This window comes from Sceloporus occidentalis, unplaced genomic scaffold, assembly GCF_023333645.1.
Source record: "Sceloporus occidentalis isolate IW3139 unplaced genomic scaffold, rSceOcc1.0.p SCAF_3, whole genome shotgun sequence".
Taxonomy (NCBI): Eukaryota; Metazoa; Chordata; class Lepidosauria; order Squamata; family Phrynosomatidae; genus Sceloporus; species Sceloporus occidentalis.
This window is the reverse complement of record NW_028316983.1, coordinates 23706778-23728131: the sequence shown is the minus strand read 5'-3', so window position 1 is coordinate 23728131 and position 21354 is coordinate 23706778. Positions and strand designations below refer to the sequence as shown.

Below are 21354 nucleotides of genomic sequence, written 5' to 3'. Positions count from 1 at the left end.
CAGCTGCCTGTTTTAAAATAATTCATCTTTATAAAAAGAAGCGATAAAAGATTTTGGAAAGGAGTGGGTAACCTGCAACCCAAAAACCGTGTGGTTTTTGGGTTGCAGGTTACCCACTCCTTTCCAAAATCTTTTATCGCTTCTTTTTATAAAGATGAATTTCATGAAGGTAATTTCATGAAGGTAGAGTAAGACCAAATGGAGGGAAGAAGAGTACATGGGCAGAAAAGGCGGCTAAAAAACAAAAAACCCAAACAAACAATCCTCCAAACAAACAATCCCCCAAACAAACAAACAAAACACAAAAACCCTGGAAAGGATAGTGATGGAAAGAATAGTGACCTGGTAACTAATTATACCAACAAGCTATTCAGGCTTTTAGCAAAAGTGATTTGTAGTTTACTCTAAAAATGGAAAGAATATTTGCCATTATTTATTTCTTTTTGCATGAGAATCATGGGGGAAGGGGAGTGCCAAAAATATTCTTTTTATTTTTTAAAAAAATTGTTTACTTGTACAAAACTGACACTTTCTATGCAAAAACCAGCAAACTAGAAGAACAAACATCTTTCACAAATCAAATCTTGCACAAAAATCAGCAATCTTGCACACAAATAGGCACATGAGTTTGTTCTGCAAGAGACTACTGTTTTCTATAGAAGATTTTTGTTGTGCCGAACTATTCTTTCTATAGAAAACAGCAATCTTGGAAAACACATAAGCATAAGCAGTTGCCTATAAAGTGTTTATACTCAAAATCTCACCGTTCTTATGAAAAAAAATGTGTATTTTTGTACAGAATTGTATCCTGAGACACTTCAGGATGGTATTGGTGATGATTGATGATGATGATTATATTCATTTATGTCCTGACTTTCTCTTAGTAATGAGACTCAAGGCAGCTAGTAGCATATTTAAAACAATACAGGTTACCATTATGCAAAACCTTTTTTAAAAGGATAAACCCTTTTTAAAACACAAATAATTTATAAACTTAAAAACATTAAACACATTAAAATTCATTAAAAGTCTATACACTAACCTTAAAAACAGCACCACACAACATTAAAAGTCCACCCTAGTCAGTTTTTAAAAGCCTGATGGCATAATAATGTTTTAACTTGCTGGTGGAAGGACACCAAGGAGGGAGCTATCCCAATGTTCCTAGTGAGAGAGTTCCAAAGTCTGGGATCAGCCACCAAGAAAGCACTCTCCTTTGTTCCTATCAAATGAGCCAGAGAGGATAGTGGAGAGAAGGGCCTCTCCATAAGACCTTAGAGCTCTGACGGACTCATAAAGTGAGATACAGTCCTTCAAATAGCTGGACCCAAGCTGCATAGGATCTGTGCATACCAGGTGAGAACTGTGCAATAATGATTTCTCTGCAGTGGAGAGAATATTGTAGAAATTATTTCTTTTCACTTGTGAATATGAAATAGTTGAATTAACTTCCCTAGCTTAGTCTGTGCATGGAAGAAGAGGGGAGGAGGAAAAATGGAAGTGTGTGCATGTGGAGTGGGATAGTACATTTGTATATAGTCACCTATATAGGGTTCCATCTCTACCCTCTGCTAAGAAGCTCCCCTGACAGATTATTCTTGACAGAACATGGCTCTCTTCAGAACAACAACAACAACAACATTAAAGAAGAGTCCCTACCATGGGAGTTGTACAGATGAAAATAAACTGTACTTTTTATTTATATTTATATTTATATATTAATAAATCTCTAACCTGCCATCTAGGCCAAGAGTGGAAATCCTGTGCCACTCCATATGTTGTTCACTGAAAGACTCAGCAGCCCTAGCCAGCATAGCCAATGGTGAAGAATGCTGTGAGTCATAGTCCAGCAATATCTGAAGGGCCTGCCTGTTTACCACTCTTGATCTGAACAATGTCTGAAAGTTACCTAGAGAAGTTATGGAAAGACCCTTGCCCATTTCCCATTTATTTCAAGACATCTGGTGCAGAAGAGATGTCCCAGTAGGTGTTTTACTTCCACAGGAAGAGTTACAATTTTGGAGGGTAGAGTAATATGAAGATAATAGTCTCTATTGATGGGGAGCACTTGGGGAAAGGGAGGGAAAAATTAATTAATGATAAATTAATAGTATTATACCTTTGTGGAATGATGAATAGTATATGATGAAAAAAGACAAGAAAAAGAATGAAGATATTAATAATAATTTTATGTGCTTTTTTAAATTACTCATTTAGTTAATATTGAATGGTTTGATATGAATAAGGTAGTAAAGAACGGATAATTAATGTGATTTATTATATATTGTATGTAGCATATTATGTAAAATATATTTTAAATAGTATTGTATGTAGGTGATATTATTATTGTTGTTGTTATTATTATTATTATTATTATTATTATTATTATTATTAAGAGATGTCCCAGTAAAGTCTACCCTTGGTTGTTGTTTTTTTAGTTATGGCTCAGGATTTAAAACAACAATCAGCTACAAGTTAGAAAACTTTACATACTGAAGCAGTGGGTAACCTCTGAGTACAGCTGACTGGCAGGCGTAACTTCCAGTCCGTTTCACCATCTAGCTGATCCGTACGGAGAAAGCAGGAACCTGTGAATTTTTAATTTGCATTATTGGGGCTTTATGTTATGGTTCTTTATACAGCATCTTAAAAATTACTTCTTTGCAACAAACATGACAGAAGCGACTATCTTACAGTCTGCAGCCTCTCTCAACCCAGTACTTTCCAGATATTGCAGCTTCCATCAGTCCTAATTGCTTCTTTTTATAAAGATGAATTTCATGAAGGTAATTTCATGAAGGTAGAGTTATGTGAAATGAGCCACAAAACATTTGGGGAGCACTAGATTGGGGAAATCCAGTCCACTAGGATATAACAGGAGAGAACTTAGCACAGTACTCTGGACTAGCAACAGGTTCTAGTTGCAATCCCTGCCATCTGCAGCTTTAAGGACCATCAAGCTGCAAGTGGCAAAAGAGACTGAAAGTGTAGATAACACCACACTTGATGGACCAGTAGTTGAATCTAGTATAAAGCAGCTCTCTGTTTAAAATAGTAAATGCCCCCCTCCCTCTCTATCCCCCCATATATTATTCAAATTATATTTGTTATTGTGTGCCTTTAAGTTTTTTTAGGCTTCAGATTCACATACTAAATGCAAATGTCTATGTGTGTGTGTAAGTGCCTTCAATTCTCCTGTTTACTTATGGAGACCCCATGCATTTTTACTGGGTTTCCTTAATTCCATCTTAATCCTCTGGTTTCCATTCAACATTCTGCTGTTAAGATTATCTTTCTGGCAAATTATTTTGATCACGTTATCCCATTTTTGATATGCCTTCATTGGTTACCCATTCCTTGCAGGATTCAGTACAAGCTTTATGTTTTAACATTTAAAAATGTACAGAAACTAGCTCCTCCCTATCTTTCAGCCCTTATTTCTGTTTACTGGCCTGTTTGAGATTTGTTTTCTAGGAATTCTAGGCTTCTCATACAGCCAAGGATTTCCTCTTGCTTTGTCCTTTCTCACTCACTGCTCCATACTCTTGGAATCAATTTTCTATACATTTGCAGACTGCTCTTTCCCTCACTATTTTTAAATATACTTCTTGCCAGCTTTTGGCCAGTAAAAGTATGCATCTACCCCTGAATATTTTTAAATATGAATTTAAAACATTTTTGTTTTCTAAAGCATTTGAAACTTTAGTTTAATGTTGTTTTATAATCCTGTATATTTGATTACACATGTTTTTAGTTTGTTTTATACTGTATTGTATTTTTTTGTATTCTACCCAGATAATTTGTTTTTAACTCTATTATATTGTTTTATTTTATTATTCTTTCCTTCCCTCTGTGTGTATCTGTACACACAGACTTTAGATTGTACAACCTTTGACAAGACACACTGTTTTTGGTTGTTGTACATGTAAAGTGCCATGTAAACTGATGGCACTATATAAATAAACAACAAGGAAAACTCAGAGGTGGTTTTGCCAATTCCTTGTTCTGAAGCCTACATTACTTCTGCATTGTAAATTCCATCAGCCCTAGCCAGCCAGCATAGCCAACAGCCAGGGATTATGTCAGCTGATGTCCAACCACATATTTTATTTCCCATAATTAACCCACATAAGAAGGGAAGGACACAGTTTATACCCTCAGTCTTAAATGCGGGGCTGACCAAAGATATTTTCTGTGTGAGGCAAAGGATAAGATGACATCCTCTCCCCATTCCACAGAAGAGAAACAGCAACTGAGTCTTACTCCAGCATTCCTGAGGGGAGAGCATCCTCCACCACAAGTGAGGCAAGTACATTTTGGGGCCCACAGATAGATCTGACCCCTAATAAAGAGAAATGAATGAAGGATTCATCAGGAACAGCCAAGAGGCTGCCACTAATATCCCCTTTGTCTGCATCCTGAGGCAACTGCTTCATTTTAGCTTATTCAGAAGGTTGGCCCTGCATTGATGAAGCCATCTGTTAGTTCCTACTAGCTACAAAGAACACCAAAGGAAGCAAAATAACTAAGCACATTCATTCAAACCCATATTCCCAGGGGTGTGCTACATGCAGAGGGTTTACCATTTACTATTCTCATCATTCATTCACACGTGTGTGTGTGTGTATGCATGTGTATTATTCATTGTTTTAAATGTCACAACCCAATTATTTCATTGTCATGGACAGTTCCATGCATGCTTCTTTGTGCACTTTTGATCTGGGTCATAGTTTTTATATGACCCACAAACAATTTGACTGTGACCACCAGGACAGTAATACGACTGCACTTGAGTAAACAGTATCACTGGCAGCTGTTCAGTTGATAAATATTATCACACAAAGGCAGGGTCCCCACTGTCTTTAAATCATGTCATTTTCAAAATCGTGTTTTCCTTAAAGTTCTATTTGGAATTAAGTCAATAAATATACAAAGAATCCTCAGAATCACTAATTCCATACATGTGAACCTTTTATAAGGAAGCCTTTTCATGCTTTCCAAATAACTAGTGACTTATGTTAGAAGTCAAGCTCAGCAAAGCCAAAATGAGTGATAGCAGTCAGCATCAATCTCCCTTTTCTTCACATTGGTTGACCTTACACAAGAGGACACCCTCCAGGACAAACAATCTTGATGCTTTAAATGATCAGGAAATATAAAACAAGAAAGATACATGAGCAATCAAAAAAAAAGAACTTGTTTGAATCAGGGAGGCATGTTGCATCTAAAATTATATATACTCAGGTTACATTTTCAAAATGATTATTTTGTCCCAAATAACTGGCAAAAGGTTAGTGGCTATTTTCACAATTGGTTCCATATGTTTACCACTCTTCTCTGAAGTCCTTAGGAAGATCATGTCAGCAGGCACACGCTGGTTCTGTATTAGGAAAAAATACAGTTATTAAATGTTCAAAACACAACCTAACTTGGCTTAGTGATATGGCTTAGAGCTAAGAAGATTTTTTTAAAAGAATATCCTTTAGAATGAAAGATTTTTGTTGTTTTGTAGATTATGACTTTGATCCAGCTACATTTAAGGCCAAGCTATGCATTATCCCAGTGTATAACTTCAAATTATGATAGCCACATCTTCTATACAAAGCAATATAACCAAGGCAAATTATATCTCTTATTTAGGTGCTGAAACATGGTACACCTAGGCCAGACAGTGGCATATGTCAAGATTAGTAGAGGACCCATAGTATCATACATAAAAAAAGGCTTATTGTGTGTGTCTGTATATGTGTGTGTGAATACATGGCTTGCCCTCAGACTTTCCCAATATGCCAGGCAGAATTCCACTTTCTCAGCTTTTAAAAAATGTCCTGGTTTTCCTCTCCTCCTCTCAATTTCCTCCTCAGGTTACTTCATCAAGCCAAAATTCAAAAGTAGTTTGCACTCAGTTTTACTGAGTAGTTTTGCACTCAGCAGTGGGGAGAGGAGAGGAGGGGAGGTAATCTTATTTATTTATTAAAATATTTATATCTTGCCCTTTATCTGAAGAACTCAGGGCTTACAATAAAATCAACTTAAAACAATAATTACACACATTTAAAGAGTAAAAATCTATTAAGTATTTTCCCCATTTAAAAACAATTTAAAACCAGTTAAAACAATCTTGAATGAAATAATTATAAAACATGCACAGACTGGATAAAATCAATTTGACCTGAAGGCTTTAATAACAATCCAGGTTTTAACTCAGCACCAAAATCATTCTAATGCTATTGCCAATTACCCAGAGGGAGGAATTTCACAACTGGATGGTAAATTGCTTCCTGCCTTTCTCAGTAGGTTCAGGCAAAAGTAAATTTCTGTAGCCTCCTCAGCTTGTGTGGTTTTCTTTATTAACACCTTCTGCCATCTTGGCCACACTCTGATCTTGCTTGGTCACACGTCCCAGTTTTTACCCATTAAATATTTTAGGGTATGGGACGGTTATAGATAGCATTTTGAAGTTATTCCAAACTTAAGGTACCTATGCCTCAAGTAGATCCAGAGGCCAATTATTGACTCCTAGGACCCAAGAACTGCACCAATTGGCAGAAAAGCCAAAAAATGAGTCAAGGGTGGGAAGAAACTAAAATAGTCAAAAAGAAAAAAAATGTATTCTTTTAAAAAACATGTTGAATGCTGTAGAGGGTCGGGGGCTATAACCCATTTAAAATGAGAACTGCTGCTTCTGGCGTATCTGGGTTTGAAGTATGTTGGAAGTGTCAAGGGCTGCAAAAACAGTCCTGTAACTGCAGTTTTGGCCACCCTTGTCTTAAGCATTTAAGATTTACACACTTGGATTTAGCTTGTGCTTAGCTTGTCAGAGGCTTGGACAATCATTTAACTTGTGCATAAACCTGAAATGAGGAGGGGACATGGGCAAGTATATATTCTCTTTTCCCTATGTCCCTGCATGAACAACTGCTGATAAGATCTTCATTTGTTTAGCTCAAAAATGTAAAAAGCATTTTTAAAGATTTTGAAGGGATTCCCTCTTGCTTCTAAAACCCATTTTCAAACCCTTGGCAAAAGTTAGTTCATCATCCTGGTATTATAAAAGCATTTGGAAATGTATAAAATCTTGGAAAATCCAGACATACTTTTTCCACAATGATAAGGTCGCCCACTTGAATACTGGAACTTTTCACCTTCACTGTCCCTGTGGTGGTGCGGGAAGGAATAGATACATTATGCCATAGTCATTCCTCTCCTGCGCAGCTTTGCTTAGAAACACTGTTCAGAATTATGTGGAATTTGCTGAAACATTAAATTGGTTCTACTGGAAGAACATTAAGAAGAATATACAAGAACATAAAATAACTATTTTGGCTGAAAGGAGCATAGCCCAATTAATGTGAACAATTAATGGGGATTCGGGTTATTAACATGACACAGAAAAAGTAAAGACATTTTCTTTTCTATTAGAGTGGATGGCACAGTCTGTTTTTATAGGCTGCAAATCAAGGGAACCAGAGCTCCCTGATGCCCTCATGCAGGAAGGGTGGGGGGGGCTGTTTAAAAGGTTTTAAAAATGTTTTTGTTCTATGAGCATGGATTTTGTGGCAAAATGGGATACAGCTCATCCTCAAAGGCTAAAAAGAAAGAGAATAGGAGGAGGGTGAGGAGGAAAAAGAGAAGAAGAGGAGGAGGAGGAGATGGTGGTGGTGATGGTGGAGGAAAAAGGTGATGATGATGACAATAACCACCATGACCACCACCAAAGTGGGCCTGTGAGTACTTAATTTTGATTTGATAGGATGAAGCAGATCACAACTTTGGGGCATGGGAATGATGATGTCAAATTTAATATGCCTTGAGCATATGATGGTCTTCAGTGTCCCTTCTTCAAAAGTAATAATGGAAATTTATTCTAAGATCCCAGGTGGCCTGGTATTCTTGTGACAAATGTTGCACTTTTATCAAAGGACTTAATCACTCCCGCTAACAGAAGCTGTAGACTTCATCTGAAGTATTGCTACAAATGGTAAACTGTCATAAGGGAAAAAAACTACAACACTGTTAATTCATTTATGCAAGGCCCTAAATAATCTCTCCTGAATCCTTTTAAACATACAAGTCTTTGTGCACATGCATGAAGCTGTTTTACATACACACATAGCAGTGGATTCTTGGTGTTGCATCAAAGACCAAATATCATCTTAAGTTCAGAAGCAGTGGCTTTGCAACTCCAGTGCCTTGGGTTTTGAGGAGCTTTTGAAAGCCCTTTTGTACTGTGCAACACAGCTCTTTGGATTATGGTCCATAAATCCAATTTTCTTAGGTGCATTAAGTTGAGGTTTGAACATAGCTCTCAAGGACCCCCTAATTAGGTGTGCTACAAATCCAATATGGGCACAACACAAGACTCCACTATAAAATGCACAGAAATACACAAAAGAGTGGGCAAACCACAACCCACATTGAATACCAAAAGCCAGCTGAAGGTGGGTGGCAGGAAACAGAAGGACCAAGAAACCTCAAGTAAACACTCACTCAAATCCTATTGTTAGCCCTAACTTTAACACACAGTGAGTGGCTTTCTTGGATTCTATGGTTAGGTCCAAGTAGAGTAAACCCGCTGAATAAATACTGTTTGCCTACATGTTCATCCATTGGGCAACAATTGACTCAATGGTCCTAGAGTATTTAGACCTAACTAATAACATTCCAGACAGCCATTTTCTGGAATTTTCTGGAACAACCTCCTTCACAACCACATGCCTAGACATCCAGTGGCATGTTAAGATGCCTTGAATTCACCAGTGACCCATTGTCTTAGCATGGGGTTGCCTGTCTTACAGTTGCAGAGCGAAGTACACTTCACTGCTTGAGCCATGGGTCAGCAGTGGCCCAAACTAGATTTTCCATACATTAAATAATAGATTAAATAATGTAAGTACCTCCTTCAGAGCTACAGATATATCCAGTTTCTGAGAGCAGTTACCCTGTGATGGAAATTTTATGCTGGTGAGGAGGAAGAGCAAGGTTATTTCTGTACATCTATTCCTCTGTTACTAAAAGTATGCTTTTTGTTAAACCTTTGGCTTTTAAAAGATGGCCTTACACTCCATGACTTGTGAAAAAGAGCACAAAAGGTTTGGGAAAACACTTTTTTTATACACAGCTGGTAAATGCTAATGATCTGTATCAAAGGAGCACTCCCTTGGCAGGAGGTCTCTTTGCATTTCATAGGTTTTTTTGAAATGGAGGTCTCACTTACTCCACTCAATAATCTTGAAAGGTGGGGGTAGGGGAAAGCAAGAAAAGAAAAACAATCCTGGAATTTTAAAGTCATTGCCTCAAAAAGGCATCAAAACAGAAATTCAGTTTGACAATTTAAAACCAAAGTTGGACCAAAGGATGTGGTCCAAAGATGGACCACAATATTCAGATAATCTCACAACTCTTTCAGGAATTCTTTTTTGGTGTCCCAAAAGGTAGCACCAAAGGTAAGTCCAAAAGACAGCAAGCTTTGTTGCTTTGATGAAGCAGTGTTTGCATACTGCTTATCTGGACAATTGTTTAGTGGAATGAGCCAATTTCAAACCATCCTTTGTGAAATTGGTTTGCTTGGAAAGAAAACCTAGTTAAAAGTAACTACAGTTAGGTTTCTGACATAACACTCAATGTGGTTAATCTAAAACAGAAACATCAGCTTCTGTTTTCTTTCTTGCAAACATGCTGGAGGAAGAGAGGGGAGGAGTGTGCTAGGCCAAGAGTCATTACAATTCATAATGTTAAACCATGGTTTATTAGACACCATTTCATCCAATTCTATGTGCATCCCTCAATATACAGTATGAGATATTTTTTTAAAAAAAACCCAATGTGCTAGGTGCTGGATGTTCCTTTTGTGACTAAGGTTACCATTCACATTTACACATTTGCTACAATTCTCAAGAAATTACCAGCTCATCCTGCAAGAGGCTCTAAAGCTCCACTTGGAACACAAACAACCAAGAGGGCTGTTAAGCCACATGCTTCTCAATTTGAGAATACTCCCCTGAACCAGCACTTCACTCTATCCCTCCCAGAACTCCTGCTTTTCTAATTGTCAGCAACATTTGATTGAGCTGCAACTCCTGCTGTTCTGGCAGTCTGCTAAGGGATGCAGTGAGCAGATGTGAAAAACTGGAGCCAAACAGCTTACCTCTTGCTGTGAGTTTGCTGTAGATCTGGGAATTCACTTCCTTGTCACGCATGTAGCATCGGATCTCTTCCACAGCCTCACGGATGATAGTAACAGCGAGCACAAACCCCTAAAAAGACCAAGAGGGAGAAAAGTCACTGGGTAAGGGCAGATGAAGTCCAGATTATCCCACTCGGTACATAAAAAGCCACTGATTATAGGAAATATTAGAACTTTCTGAACACTGGAACTGATTATGATCATTGAAAAGGAGCATTTTGACTATTCAAAGAGCTCAGGATTGCACGTATTCTGCAACTCTATGGGGTATAGGAAAAGAAAAAAGTTTAACATTCAGTTTTTCATTAAAGAAGGAAAGTTTATAGCTCTCATGAATGCAGAACAATGTGTTTTTCAATTAAATCGGTATTTTTGAACCTTCCTCCAAAAATGACATCCAAGCTCTTTCCCACTCTCCTCTTTACAATGACACTTGTGAGACAGTTTAGACCAATGGTTCCCAAATTTTAGTCCTCCAGATGTTTTGGACTTCAAATCCTAGAAACCGCAGCCAACTTGGACAACAGTGAGTAATTCTGGGAGCTGAAATCCAAAACATCTGTAGGACCAAAGTTTAGGAAACACAGGTTTAGACTGAAAGACAGTGGTGGATCCAAGAACATCCATCTGAGTGACAATTAGAAACCCAGTAGCCCTGGTCAATGTCCAGTGCTGCATTCTAATGATGAGAAACCCTTTTCAGCTAACATATTGTATGCCCTATGCCACAGGTGAGCAGGTCCAAAGCAAAGAAAAGGGTGGGGAATTCATATATCCCTTAATTCATATATACATTTAAACTAATCTGCTTCACTATGCTCCTTTACTCCAGTAAGGTTAGGCAGCCTGCTACCCTCCTTATGTTTTGAATTATTGCAGAGGTAGCTCATGGATTAAACAAGAACGGCTCATGAGCTGGACTACAGCTCACACTGGTTTTAAGAGAGTATAATCAATGACTGGAGAACATGGGAGGTATAGTCCAAAACCATGGAAGTGCCAGGGTGCTTACAAGAGATTTACTGTATCAATATGTATGACCATTCTGAATCTCTTTGTGATGGGGGAAAGACATTTGTACAGCGGACCCTTGTTATATGCTGGGGTTTGGTTCCAAGATCATAGAATCATAGAGTTGGAAGCTCCTCGTAATGTTGAAGTGGAATCTCTTTTCCTGTAGCTTGCATCCATTGCTCCAGGTCCTAGTCTCTGGAGCAATGGAAAACAAGCTAGCTTCCTCCTTAATGTAACATTCCTTCAAGTATTTAAACAGGGCTATCATATCACCTCTTAACCTTCTCTTCTCCAGACCCCCCCCCCCCCCGTGGATAACAAAATCCGTGGATGACCAAGTCCCATTAAATATAATGACATAGCAAATTGGTGTCCCTTATAAAAAAATGGAAAATTAAGGTTTGATATTGGAAATTTATACTTTTTTTTGAACATTTTCAAACCATGGATACTTGAATCCATGTATAAAAAATCTAAGAAGAGCTGACTGTACTGCATAATTTGTTTCATCTTATCTATCCATCTCAAGTTACTTCAATGCATTAAAATACACTTCTTTAATATTTTAAGATGTGTCCATAATATTTTAAAATGTGTCCATAATTTTGGCTAAAATTGCTTTAACTCCTTTAATTTTAAATTTAAAATTGAGCCCAGCTATGATGCACTGTGTTGATATACTAAAAATATGTGTTGTGATATTGCTCACTTTATATTCTTTGATTCCATCTCCTACCAGGGACAAAGTTTTGGAAAAAGTGGCATTCCCACCCCACCCTTTTCTCTACAGTGGTTACAAACAATCAGAATCTTGTTGCTCATTAATGTTGTGGGCACAGCTTTCAACATTTATTCTTCAACTGCTTTTAATTGATTTAATCCTTTCTGAAAACAAGCATGGTTGATTTGTGAATCTCTTCACAGAAAATAAAATGTCATACAGATAAAGATATGGATAACTTAAGGCGCCATGCATGTTACTCAGAGAGCTACAGTGTAACCTTATGTCTACTCTAAAGTACATTTGATTGAATTCAGTGCAGCTTACTTCCACATAAGTGGGTTTAGGATCGCAGCCCTATTCAAGTTATATTTTTACTTTGTTTTAAAAAATGAAAAGCAGTCACCATAAAAGAATATTCTCAGTATAGTCAAAGGTTGTATCTTGTTTCTTCATATTGAAGCTTCCTACATGTAAAACAAAGGCTAGAGTTTGTTTCTTAAATCCAATTAATCCTCCAGAAGGAAATCAGTCTGTCATACTAAATTAAAGTCATTTCCCATCCGTTTGCAGATTGTGTACGAACATTAATTCAAAATCATATTATTTTATGCCCTCCAGGTTGGGGGTAATTTTACAAAGAGATACAAATAATCCAGAGTAATAAATTCCAGCAACACAAGTTTGGAAGTTATTACAGCATTGCTTCTCAAACTTTTTACCCTTGCAACCCTCTTTATATCTATGTGTAAACGTCGTGCCATCCCCCACTTGGCATAGTATATGAATTAAAAATATTTTGTTTGTTAAGTGTTCATATTTGTATTTGCACATTTGTGTATAGTCATATTTTCACATTTTATAAGGAAATGATATCATTCAAATTAGAATAGATTTAATTAAATAAATTTAGTATTTAACTCAACACATGTGTAAATTTTATGAAGATTAAAAAGATTGGGAACAGCAGGAAAGATCAGGGTTCCCAAGTCTTGTGCCTCTCCCCCAGTCATCCTGAGTCCCAGTCTTGAGAGAAGTACAAGATGATGATGATGATGATGATGATGATGATGATAGAGCAATGCTCACCCTCCCTAAGGGCCTCATCCCACAGTTTGAGAACTACTGGCATATAGTACAAATTAGGTCCAGATGGATCTAAGGTCATTATTCTCATCTGGTGACACATATTTATTATCTGCTTACATGAGAAACGTTCTTTCACTTGCTTGAAAGAGGAAAACCTCACTGACATTTCAGTGTTAGAATCTTACACATCCCTCTGTTATGTACCCTACAGTTGAACTCTCACTTATGCTGATTCTATCAGCAGGCTTTCTTGGCAAGATTTATTGAGAGGACATTTGCCTTCTTAGACTTGCCCGAGGTCCCCCAGAGGGTTTCCATGGCTGAGCAGGGATTCAAACTCTGGTCTCCCAGAATCCTAGTCCAACAATGAAAAAATTACAGCCAACTGACTGTAGACACAACCCTACCTTGACACAAACCCCAAAGAACTGAACAAAATTTGAAGTCCACAAAACAATATTTTTAGTGGCCAGTCAAAATGCACAAAATACATTGTGCAAGCTTTTGAAGCTTCACTGGTTTCTTCATCAGGTAAAGGTGTTAAAAATCATACAGGAAGAAAAAAATGATGATGTTACAATCACAGGCCTCTATTAGCTAATGAGTTGAAATTGCATTACCTGTCTTTTATTGTCCTTTGTTCCTAATGCTACATGGGCAAGAAGGGGAATGGCCTCTACCTGCATTGAGATCCCTCTGGACCATCTTACCATCTGACAGCAGAAGTAAAATCTGTGACAAAATATAGGCTCTAACATTGGTGCGCCGGCCTGCATACGTACTAGGGTTGCCTCAGGGCACTGCTTATATACGCCCCACAACCCTAGTACGTAATCTGTATGTTAAAATGGCGGCACCCAGTACACATGGGTGCCATTGTGATGCTGCAAGTGCGCCAATGGCGCATTGTGGTATCACAATAGCGCCGCATAAAGAACCCAATTTTTAAGGGTTCTTTTTGCTCCACGGAGAAGCGGAGGCTGCGGCTTCCCCATGGAGCAAACTAGGGCGGCGGGAGACCGCCCGCTTTGGGCGGTCTGTATCCCACCATAGTCACTTTTCTTCTTCTGTATGATTTTTAACGTCTTTGCGTGATGAAGAAGCCAGTGAAGCTTCAATAGCTTGCATTATGTATTTTGTGCATTTTGGTTGGGCAATAGAAGTACAGCTGTTTTGTGGATTTTGTAATATTTGGCTGCATGGCCAATATGGCTACCCCTGAATATGTTTCATATAGAAAGAATTCAGTGGAACTTACTTCTGAATAAATGTGTATAGGACTGTACAGTTAAGATTGTCTATATCTTAGACAATCTTAACTGTATCTTCACCTGCTGTTCAAAATACTATTTTACTTGTTGTTCTGAAAGAGGATACAAAACTCTAGTTTGTTGTCCCTATTCACAAAATAACAATCCTGGTTCATCTTGGTATCAAGATTTAAAATAATAATTTCAAATATATTCCCTCATATTCTGCTTCAATGACCTATCTGAACTCAAATTGTCATTCTATGACAATATGGTTGCATTCGCAACCCACAATGAACAAAAGCCTTTTATATAGAACTCTGGCAGCTCACATGCTGAATTCTAATGGTTCACATGATGTGGGCAATAACAATAGCATTACAGATTTATAGAAAGCCCTGCAAAAATTACAAATTGTCTTCTATGTTTTCTCTATTACTCAGTAGTCTGGTTTGATCTTTTTTTAAAATGATTTATCAGATTCTGTAAAATCTGTCCTTTTCAACCACACTGTCATTTTCTGAACTAATTAACCATACATTTTATCTGCAAATATTTAAGCAGACATATTTATTCATCAAAAATTTAGTGTATAATCCAAGAACAACTTTTTACTGCTACAATGTTATGGTTTTAAACATTCCCAGCTCCAGGACATGATATTATTTGATTGGCCATGATGTGCTTCTATTTAATCTACTGCAATATAATGAGACAAACCTAATTAATTAATTTTTTTGCAGACATGACCTTTTGTTCTAAATCAGGGGTAGGCAACCTTTTTGAACCGGGGGCCGGGTTGCTGTCCCTCAGACAACTGGGGGGCCGAAGCCGTGGGGTGGAGCTTCCACCCCCCGGGGGCGGGGCGTGTGCCGGGGGTGGAGTCTCCACCCTCTGAGGGCGGAGCTCCCACCCATGGGGGAGGAGCTTCCACCCCCAGGGGCCAGGCCACCTCCTCTTTGCCGGCCCCTGACGGGGCCCCAGGCCCTGTCAGAGGCCGGGAAAGAGCCGGCGGGGACCGCCAGTGCTGGAGGCCTCCCCCTCTTTGCCGGCCCCTGGAGGACCCCAGTGAAGGCAACGGGCCTCTGGGAGGCCTGCTGCTGCTGCAGGAGCCCTCCTGGAGGGCCCCAGCGAAGGCAACGGGCCTCTGGGAGGCCCGCTGCTGTGCAGGAGCCCGCCTGGAGGGGCCCTGTGACGGCAACGGGCATCCCAGGGGCCTGCTGCTGCTGCTGGAGTCCTCCTGGAGGGCCCCAGCGACGTCACCGGGCCTCCCAGGGGCCCCCTGCCGCCGTCGGAGCCCTCCTGGAGGGCCCCTGCGATGGCACCGGGCCTCCCAGGGGCCCCCTGCCACCGCCAGAGCCCTCCTGGAGGGCTCCGGCGGCTGCAGCGGGCCTCCTGGAGGCCGAAGTCTCGCTCAACCTTTTCTGTCGTCGCGCGAGACTTCACCTCTGGGCGCCGCCATTTTTTCGCCCAAAATGGCGACGAAGTCTCGCGCGACCTCAGGGAAGGTCGCGTGAGAGTTCGCCGCCATTTTGGGCGAAAAAATGGCGGCGCCAGAGCGGCGAGAAGCTGTGACCGCTGGCGGTGCCGGCGCCAGCAGCAGCCGGGGGGCAGTAGAATGGTCTCCGTGGGCCGGATCCGGCCCGGGGGCCGGAGGTTGCCGACCCCTGTTCTAAATTGATCAGATTATCTTCCTTGAACCAAGCTTTTAGGTGATACAACAAATTGCTCACTCAGGCCCGTTACAGACGGGCCTTTTAGTACAGAGTCAGTCTATACTAGGGTTAAGAAGGTGCGGTGCTTCCGCACCCCCCTAACCCTAGTACGGACTGAGTCTGTACAAAATGGCGGCGCCCCATCTACATGGGGGCTGCCATGCTGACGTCACGACCGCGCCGCCTCTATACAGGGCGGCGCAGATGTGACGTCGTCGCTCCGTGTGAGGGAGCTCCTTCCTGGTTTGCGGCGCTGCTTTGCGTCGCTGGGCGCAGCCTTCAGACAGCTGCACCCAGCAACGCAAGGGAGAAAGGGGCCAAGCGGCCCCTTTCTCCTCCTCCCCGCCGCCGCGGTGTGTCCTTGGGGCTTGAAGCCCCAAGGACACCCCTTTCCAGGCTGCAGGAAAGCGGCCTTTTGCCACTTCCCCGCGGCCTGGAAAGCGGCGGATCGTGGCCTTAGCGGCTGCCGTTCTAACCACTGAGGCCCCGATACACTGGGGAAAGGGGCGGGTACAGGCCGCCGCTTTTCGGTGGTCTGTAACGCACTTCAGTAATATCAGTCTCTACTTAGAAATACTCCCAACCCAACTGTTTTGAAACTTTCAGTGAGATGCTGGAAAACAAAAAAATATTCAGGGCAGAAGATTATTGTTAATGGATGATATTTGGCCTGGCCAAGATTGTTTAAATGATGCTCATGATATTAAATATTGTTAACATAATGCATCACAGTTGCTCTTCCTAAGATCCTCTAGTCTAGGTGACAGATTTTCCAAATTTTCAAAGATTTTATTGGGGTGTTGCTCAGATGAATTGCACATAACCTTGCAATTTGATTTTTATCATCAGTATTCAAATTCCATCCATTCTGACTGCCTAAAATGGATCTTACAACCTGAAACCTGGTTGAATTGCAATAATAATAATAATAATAATAATAATACACTCAATACTTATTACTCTTCCTCTTCTAACCCTCCTTCCCTCCCTTTCTCTCCAATGCCACATGCAATAATGCGCAGCCACATTAAAGCAGGAATACAAACAAACAAAAGTTCTTAAATTTGCTGAATATCATTCAAAACCCTACAGACTTCCAAAATATTGTACATTGCAGGTATAGCAAACTGGCTTGCTTTGTGAGATAGAAATGTATGGCTTGGTTCAGACCAAATGTTTTACTAGGGCTGCCAGGTGAAATAAGGGAGAGAGTTCCTGCACTTTTAACCTTCTCATGCAAATTCTCTCATCTACACAACCATTAAATGTACAGGAGGCCTGTCCCTTATTTAACCTGGCAATCCTATGTTTAATCATGATTTAAACGAGCCTCTCTAAAGCCAAGTAAAACCTTTAGCTCAAGAGTTCCTGCCTCCCATCTTTTCCTCCTGAATAGCCAGGTTGTAGAGCATTCAGATTCCTCTTCCTAGGCCACACAGGCTAAATGAAGAGGCTTCCGGCCACTTTGTGGACATGGCATTTATACAATGTATACCTTAAAAGTGGCCAGAAACCACCACGATGCCACAATCTGGTCCCATGGAATGGATCAAAAAGGAGCTGATTTATCCAGCTCCTGTGGCATATGGCATGGGACCGCAGGTGGCAGCCTGCTTTTAGAGCTGGCTATGCAGTTGCTGCGGTCCCAGCCTGTTCGCGGTTAGATTGTGGCCAGGTTGTCTGATTTGCCTCCTAGATTCCTGGTTTGTTTCATGTATAAAGCAGGAATTGAGATTTAAAATAAACTGGTGAGTTACTAAACTAGCCAAATACAATATATGGAATAAACATCTAGCTTCTGTAACATTCTAGATTTCAACCAAAGCAACAGTTCATGATGTGTTTTTGCTTGTTGTTAACTGCCTTTGAGTCAACCTTCACTCATCATGACCCTGTGAATGAGACATCTTCACGACTCTCTATCCTCTGCCACTTTATTCAGATCCTATAGGTGCAGGCCCATGAACTCCCTGATTTAGTCTAGCCATCTGACATGTGGTATTCCTCTCTTTCTGATGCCTTCTCCCTTTCCGAGCATTTCCTGGTGTGTACCTATCAAAATAATACAGAAAATAGAATAGCTGAAATTCAATTCACAATCTAGGACCCTGCTTTATAGCAAATAAAGGTATTTGTCCACCTTGCTTAAAATGTCTATGTTGAATACCACCAGCCCTCCAGCAACTATGGTGGGTGTCCTCTCCACAATGTGGATGGAATGTACATTTTTGGAAAGTAATTTATTCCTTTTTTTAAAAAAAAATAATAATTAATGTTGCTCCTTATTTGAAGAGCAACATATAAGTAAAGTCTTGCTGAGAAACCCCTGTTAATTTGTTTTGTTTTTCTTTAAAAAGAACCCTGGAAAATACAAAAATCTTCCCCCAAGAGTCCCCCTGCAATGTTTAAGGAATAAATATTTAAGCATGAACCCATTTGTCCATTAACAGCATTACCAATCAAAGGCTAACATTGTGTTGATTAGTCCGAATTGGCGTACATCTATTCCATCAACAGTTGGCAAGTGAACATGGAGTTAAAACTCATTGATTGAATGAGTTTACTCAGAACTAACAATAGGATTTCAACCACAGTGCTATTTTTCAAAAAGTCCTCATTATCTGTAGAAAGTAATGTAATGTGGATAATACCTTTATTTGCAATGGTGACTGATGGCTTCCATGTCAGTGGGGCCATGAATTCATTCTGGATTATAGCCTAAATTTTAAAAGAGTTATCCAAGGTGCTGGACCTGCTTGAAGGATGGTATTTTGTACCCTTGGTGTCTCAGAGTAAAACTCAGAGCAGATTCACTGCCCACTGACATGGGAGCCACTAGTCAGTGGAAACATATTACAGTACTTCCAAACATCTCTCCCATCACTGGTTGCCAGATTCTTGTTCTCCCAGAACTGGAGATGAAAAGGATTAAACCTGGAACATTTAGCATGGAAGACACATGTTTAGTCACCAAACTATGGTCTCTTTTCATTCATAGAATAAAAGGAGAAACTCCTTTGTGCACTGAACCTTGCATTGGTCTGGACATCCAAAGCTGCCTAAATGTCCAGTCTTAGTGGTGTGATCTATCATATTCTGACAGGTTTACAGGACTGGTAGTCCACTTGACATTTTAAGATTTCAAATGCCATCTGGCCCTCCAAGATGGATAATAGTCTGGGTGATGGGAGTTGTGGCCCAATAGCATCTAGAAGATCAGACATCCCCTGCAGCTGAACTACTGAGTGTTTTGCAATTCATTTAAAAATATCATTGTCTAATATAAGGCACAGACTTCTAGTCATAGATCAGTCTCATCACAACCAGCATATCTTCAAGGGTAAATGGGACTATCTACAGAGGTAGATTGTATTACAGCATGCCCGCATTATAGGCGGAAGCCGCACTGGAAAAACTCTCGTGCTCCGAAAGAAGTAATGGGGCATGCGCCCATGGCGCACACCCCACAGCACAGTGCGTGCATGAGCCCCATTACTTCTAATGGGGTTCGAGCATATGCATTTTTTGCTTTACGTGAGGGGGTCTGGAATGGATCCCTGTGTAAGGTGCACTGGACTATCATTCAAGGATAGATGACAGTAGAAATAATTCCAGATGTCTCCCATCTAGTCTAAAACTTTCTCCTGCTGCTGCTTTCTCCATCCCTTTCACTCCTGTCTGCTATCAATACTCCCAAATTTTATTTTATTGTTTTATTTATTATTTTATTTATATGTTGTCTGTTTCCTAGGCTGGCCCAAGAAGGCTCACAAAAGATACTTTACAAACAGTGCAATTTTAAAAACATTGTATCAATATAACAAATTAAAATATAAAATCATAAAAAACATACAAAAGCAAACAAGCCAATAAGAAGCTTCCCTGGGCACAGTTACATATTAAAAGCCTGCTTGAAGAGAAAAGTTTTTGCCTGCTGTTGAAAGGACAGCAGGGAGGACATATGTCTAGCCTTTTGCAAGAGAGAGTTCCAAAAGATGGGAGCAGCCACTGAAAAGGCTCTCTCTCATATCCTCACCAAGCAAGTCTGTGATGGTAGCAGGATGGAAAGGAAGCCTTTCCCTGAAGATCTTGGGAGTCCTGCCAGGTTTATATGGGGACTTTTAAATAGTCTGGACCTAGGCTGTATAGGGTTTTATAGGCCATAACCAGCACTATGAATGGTGCCCAGAAATGAACTGGAAACCAGTAAAGTTGTTTTAACAAACTTCAAACTGAGAATTCTACATGCTGCAATGCATCTCAGGCATTATGTGTTTATTGCTTGGGAAAACTGGGTTAGGATAAGGGAACCTCACTCAGGGCTACAGATTATAGGGGCGATACATAACAGGATCCCCCTTTTATGCTTTTCTAAAAGATTCTGATGAGAACAGCAGTGACAGAGCAAAAGAGGGTTAACCTCATAGAATCAGAGTTGGAAGAGACCACAAGGGCTATCCAGTCCAACCCCCTGCCACCAGGAACTCTCAAACAAAGCATCCCCAACAGATGGCCACCCAGTCTCTGTTTAAAGACTTTCAAAGAAGGAGACTCCACCACTAAGTAGTGTGTTCCACTGTTGAACATCTTTCACTGTCAGGAAGTTCCGCCTAATGTTGAGGTGGAATCTCTTTTCCTATAGCTTGCATCCATTATTTCAGGTCCTAATTTCCTAAGTCTCTTCTCATAGGACATGGTTTCCAGACCCTTCACCATTTTGGTGGCCCTCCTCTGGACACGCTCCAGCTTCTCAACATCCTTTTTGAATTGTGGTGCCTAGAACTGGACACAGTATTCCAGGTAACACCTCTTTCTTCATGCATCTTTGAACTACAACTGACATCATCCCCACCCAGGGTTATGTTGGTTGGGGATAACTGAGTTACAGTCCAACACCCCTCGAGGTCCTCAGATTGTTGTTGTTGTGTGCCTTCAAGTTTTTTCCAACTTATGGTGATGCTAAGGTAAACCTATCATGGGGTGTTCCTTGCAAGATGTGTCCAGAAGGGGTTAGTCTTTATCTTCCTATGAAGCAGAGAGAGTGTGACTTACCTAAGGTCACCCAGTGGGTTTATATGGTTAAGCGGGGATTTGAACCCTGGTCTCCAGAGCTGTACTCCAACACTCAAACCACTACACCATGTTGGTTCCCGACCTTTGACTGAGGAAGGCTATATCATTAAAACCTGACCCAAATTTCCAGCACATTACAATGTTAGAATATATTAATTGTTCTTACAAGAATAATTGTGATTATGTTCCCTTTAAAGCCTACTTTTCTGGAGTTAACTTAAGGGAATCTTCCTTTGCTGTACTCAAGAATGGCTGAGTTATGGGATAAATTACACTTTGGATCAAGTGTCTCCTCATGCCTCCCCC

At 40.2% G+C, this 21354-nt stretch overlaps 1 protein-coding gene across 2 annotated transcripts in view; it reads right to left on the bottom strand.

Moving 5' to 3' along the window:
* Positions 1-21354, bottom strand: part of ATP9A (ATPase phospholipid transporting 9A) — a 130071-nt gene that overhangs the window by 71718 nt on the left and 36999 nt on the right. The window contains exons 1-5 of one of the 2 annotated variants that reach the window (XM_089513809.1): positions 12328-12388; positions 10148-10256; positions 7098-7156; positions 5329-5380; positions 2494-2588 (exon numbers count right to left, since the gene is read on the bottom strand). In XM_089513809.1, coding sequence (XP_089369935.1) covers positions 2494-2588; positions 5329-5380; positions 7098-7156; positions 10148-10256; positions 12328-12330 — 318 coding nt within the window. In that variant the 5' untranslated portion in view covers positions 12331-12388. Of the gene's footprint in view, positions 1-2493; positions 2589-5328; positions 5381-7097; positions 7157-10147; positions 10257-12327; positions 12389-21354 lie in introns of those variants that run through there. The other variant, XM_089513808.1, reaches the window with a different exon arrangement.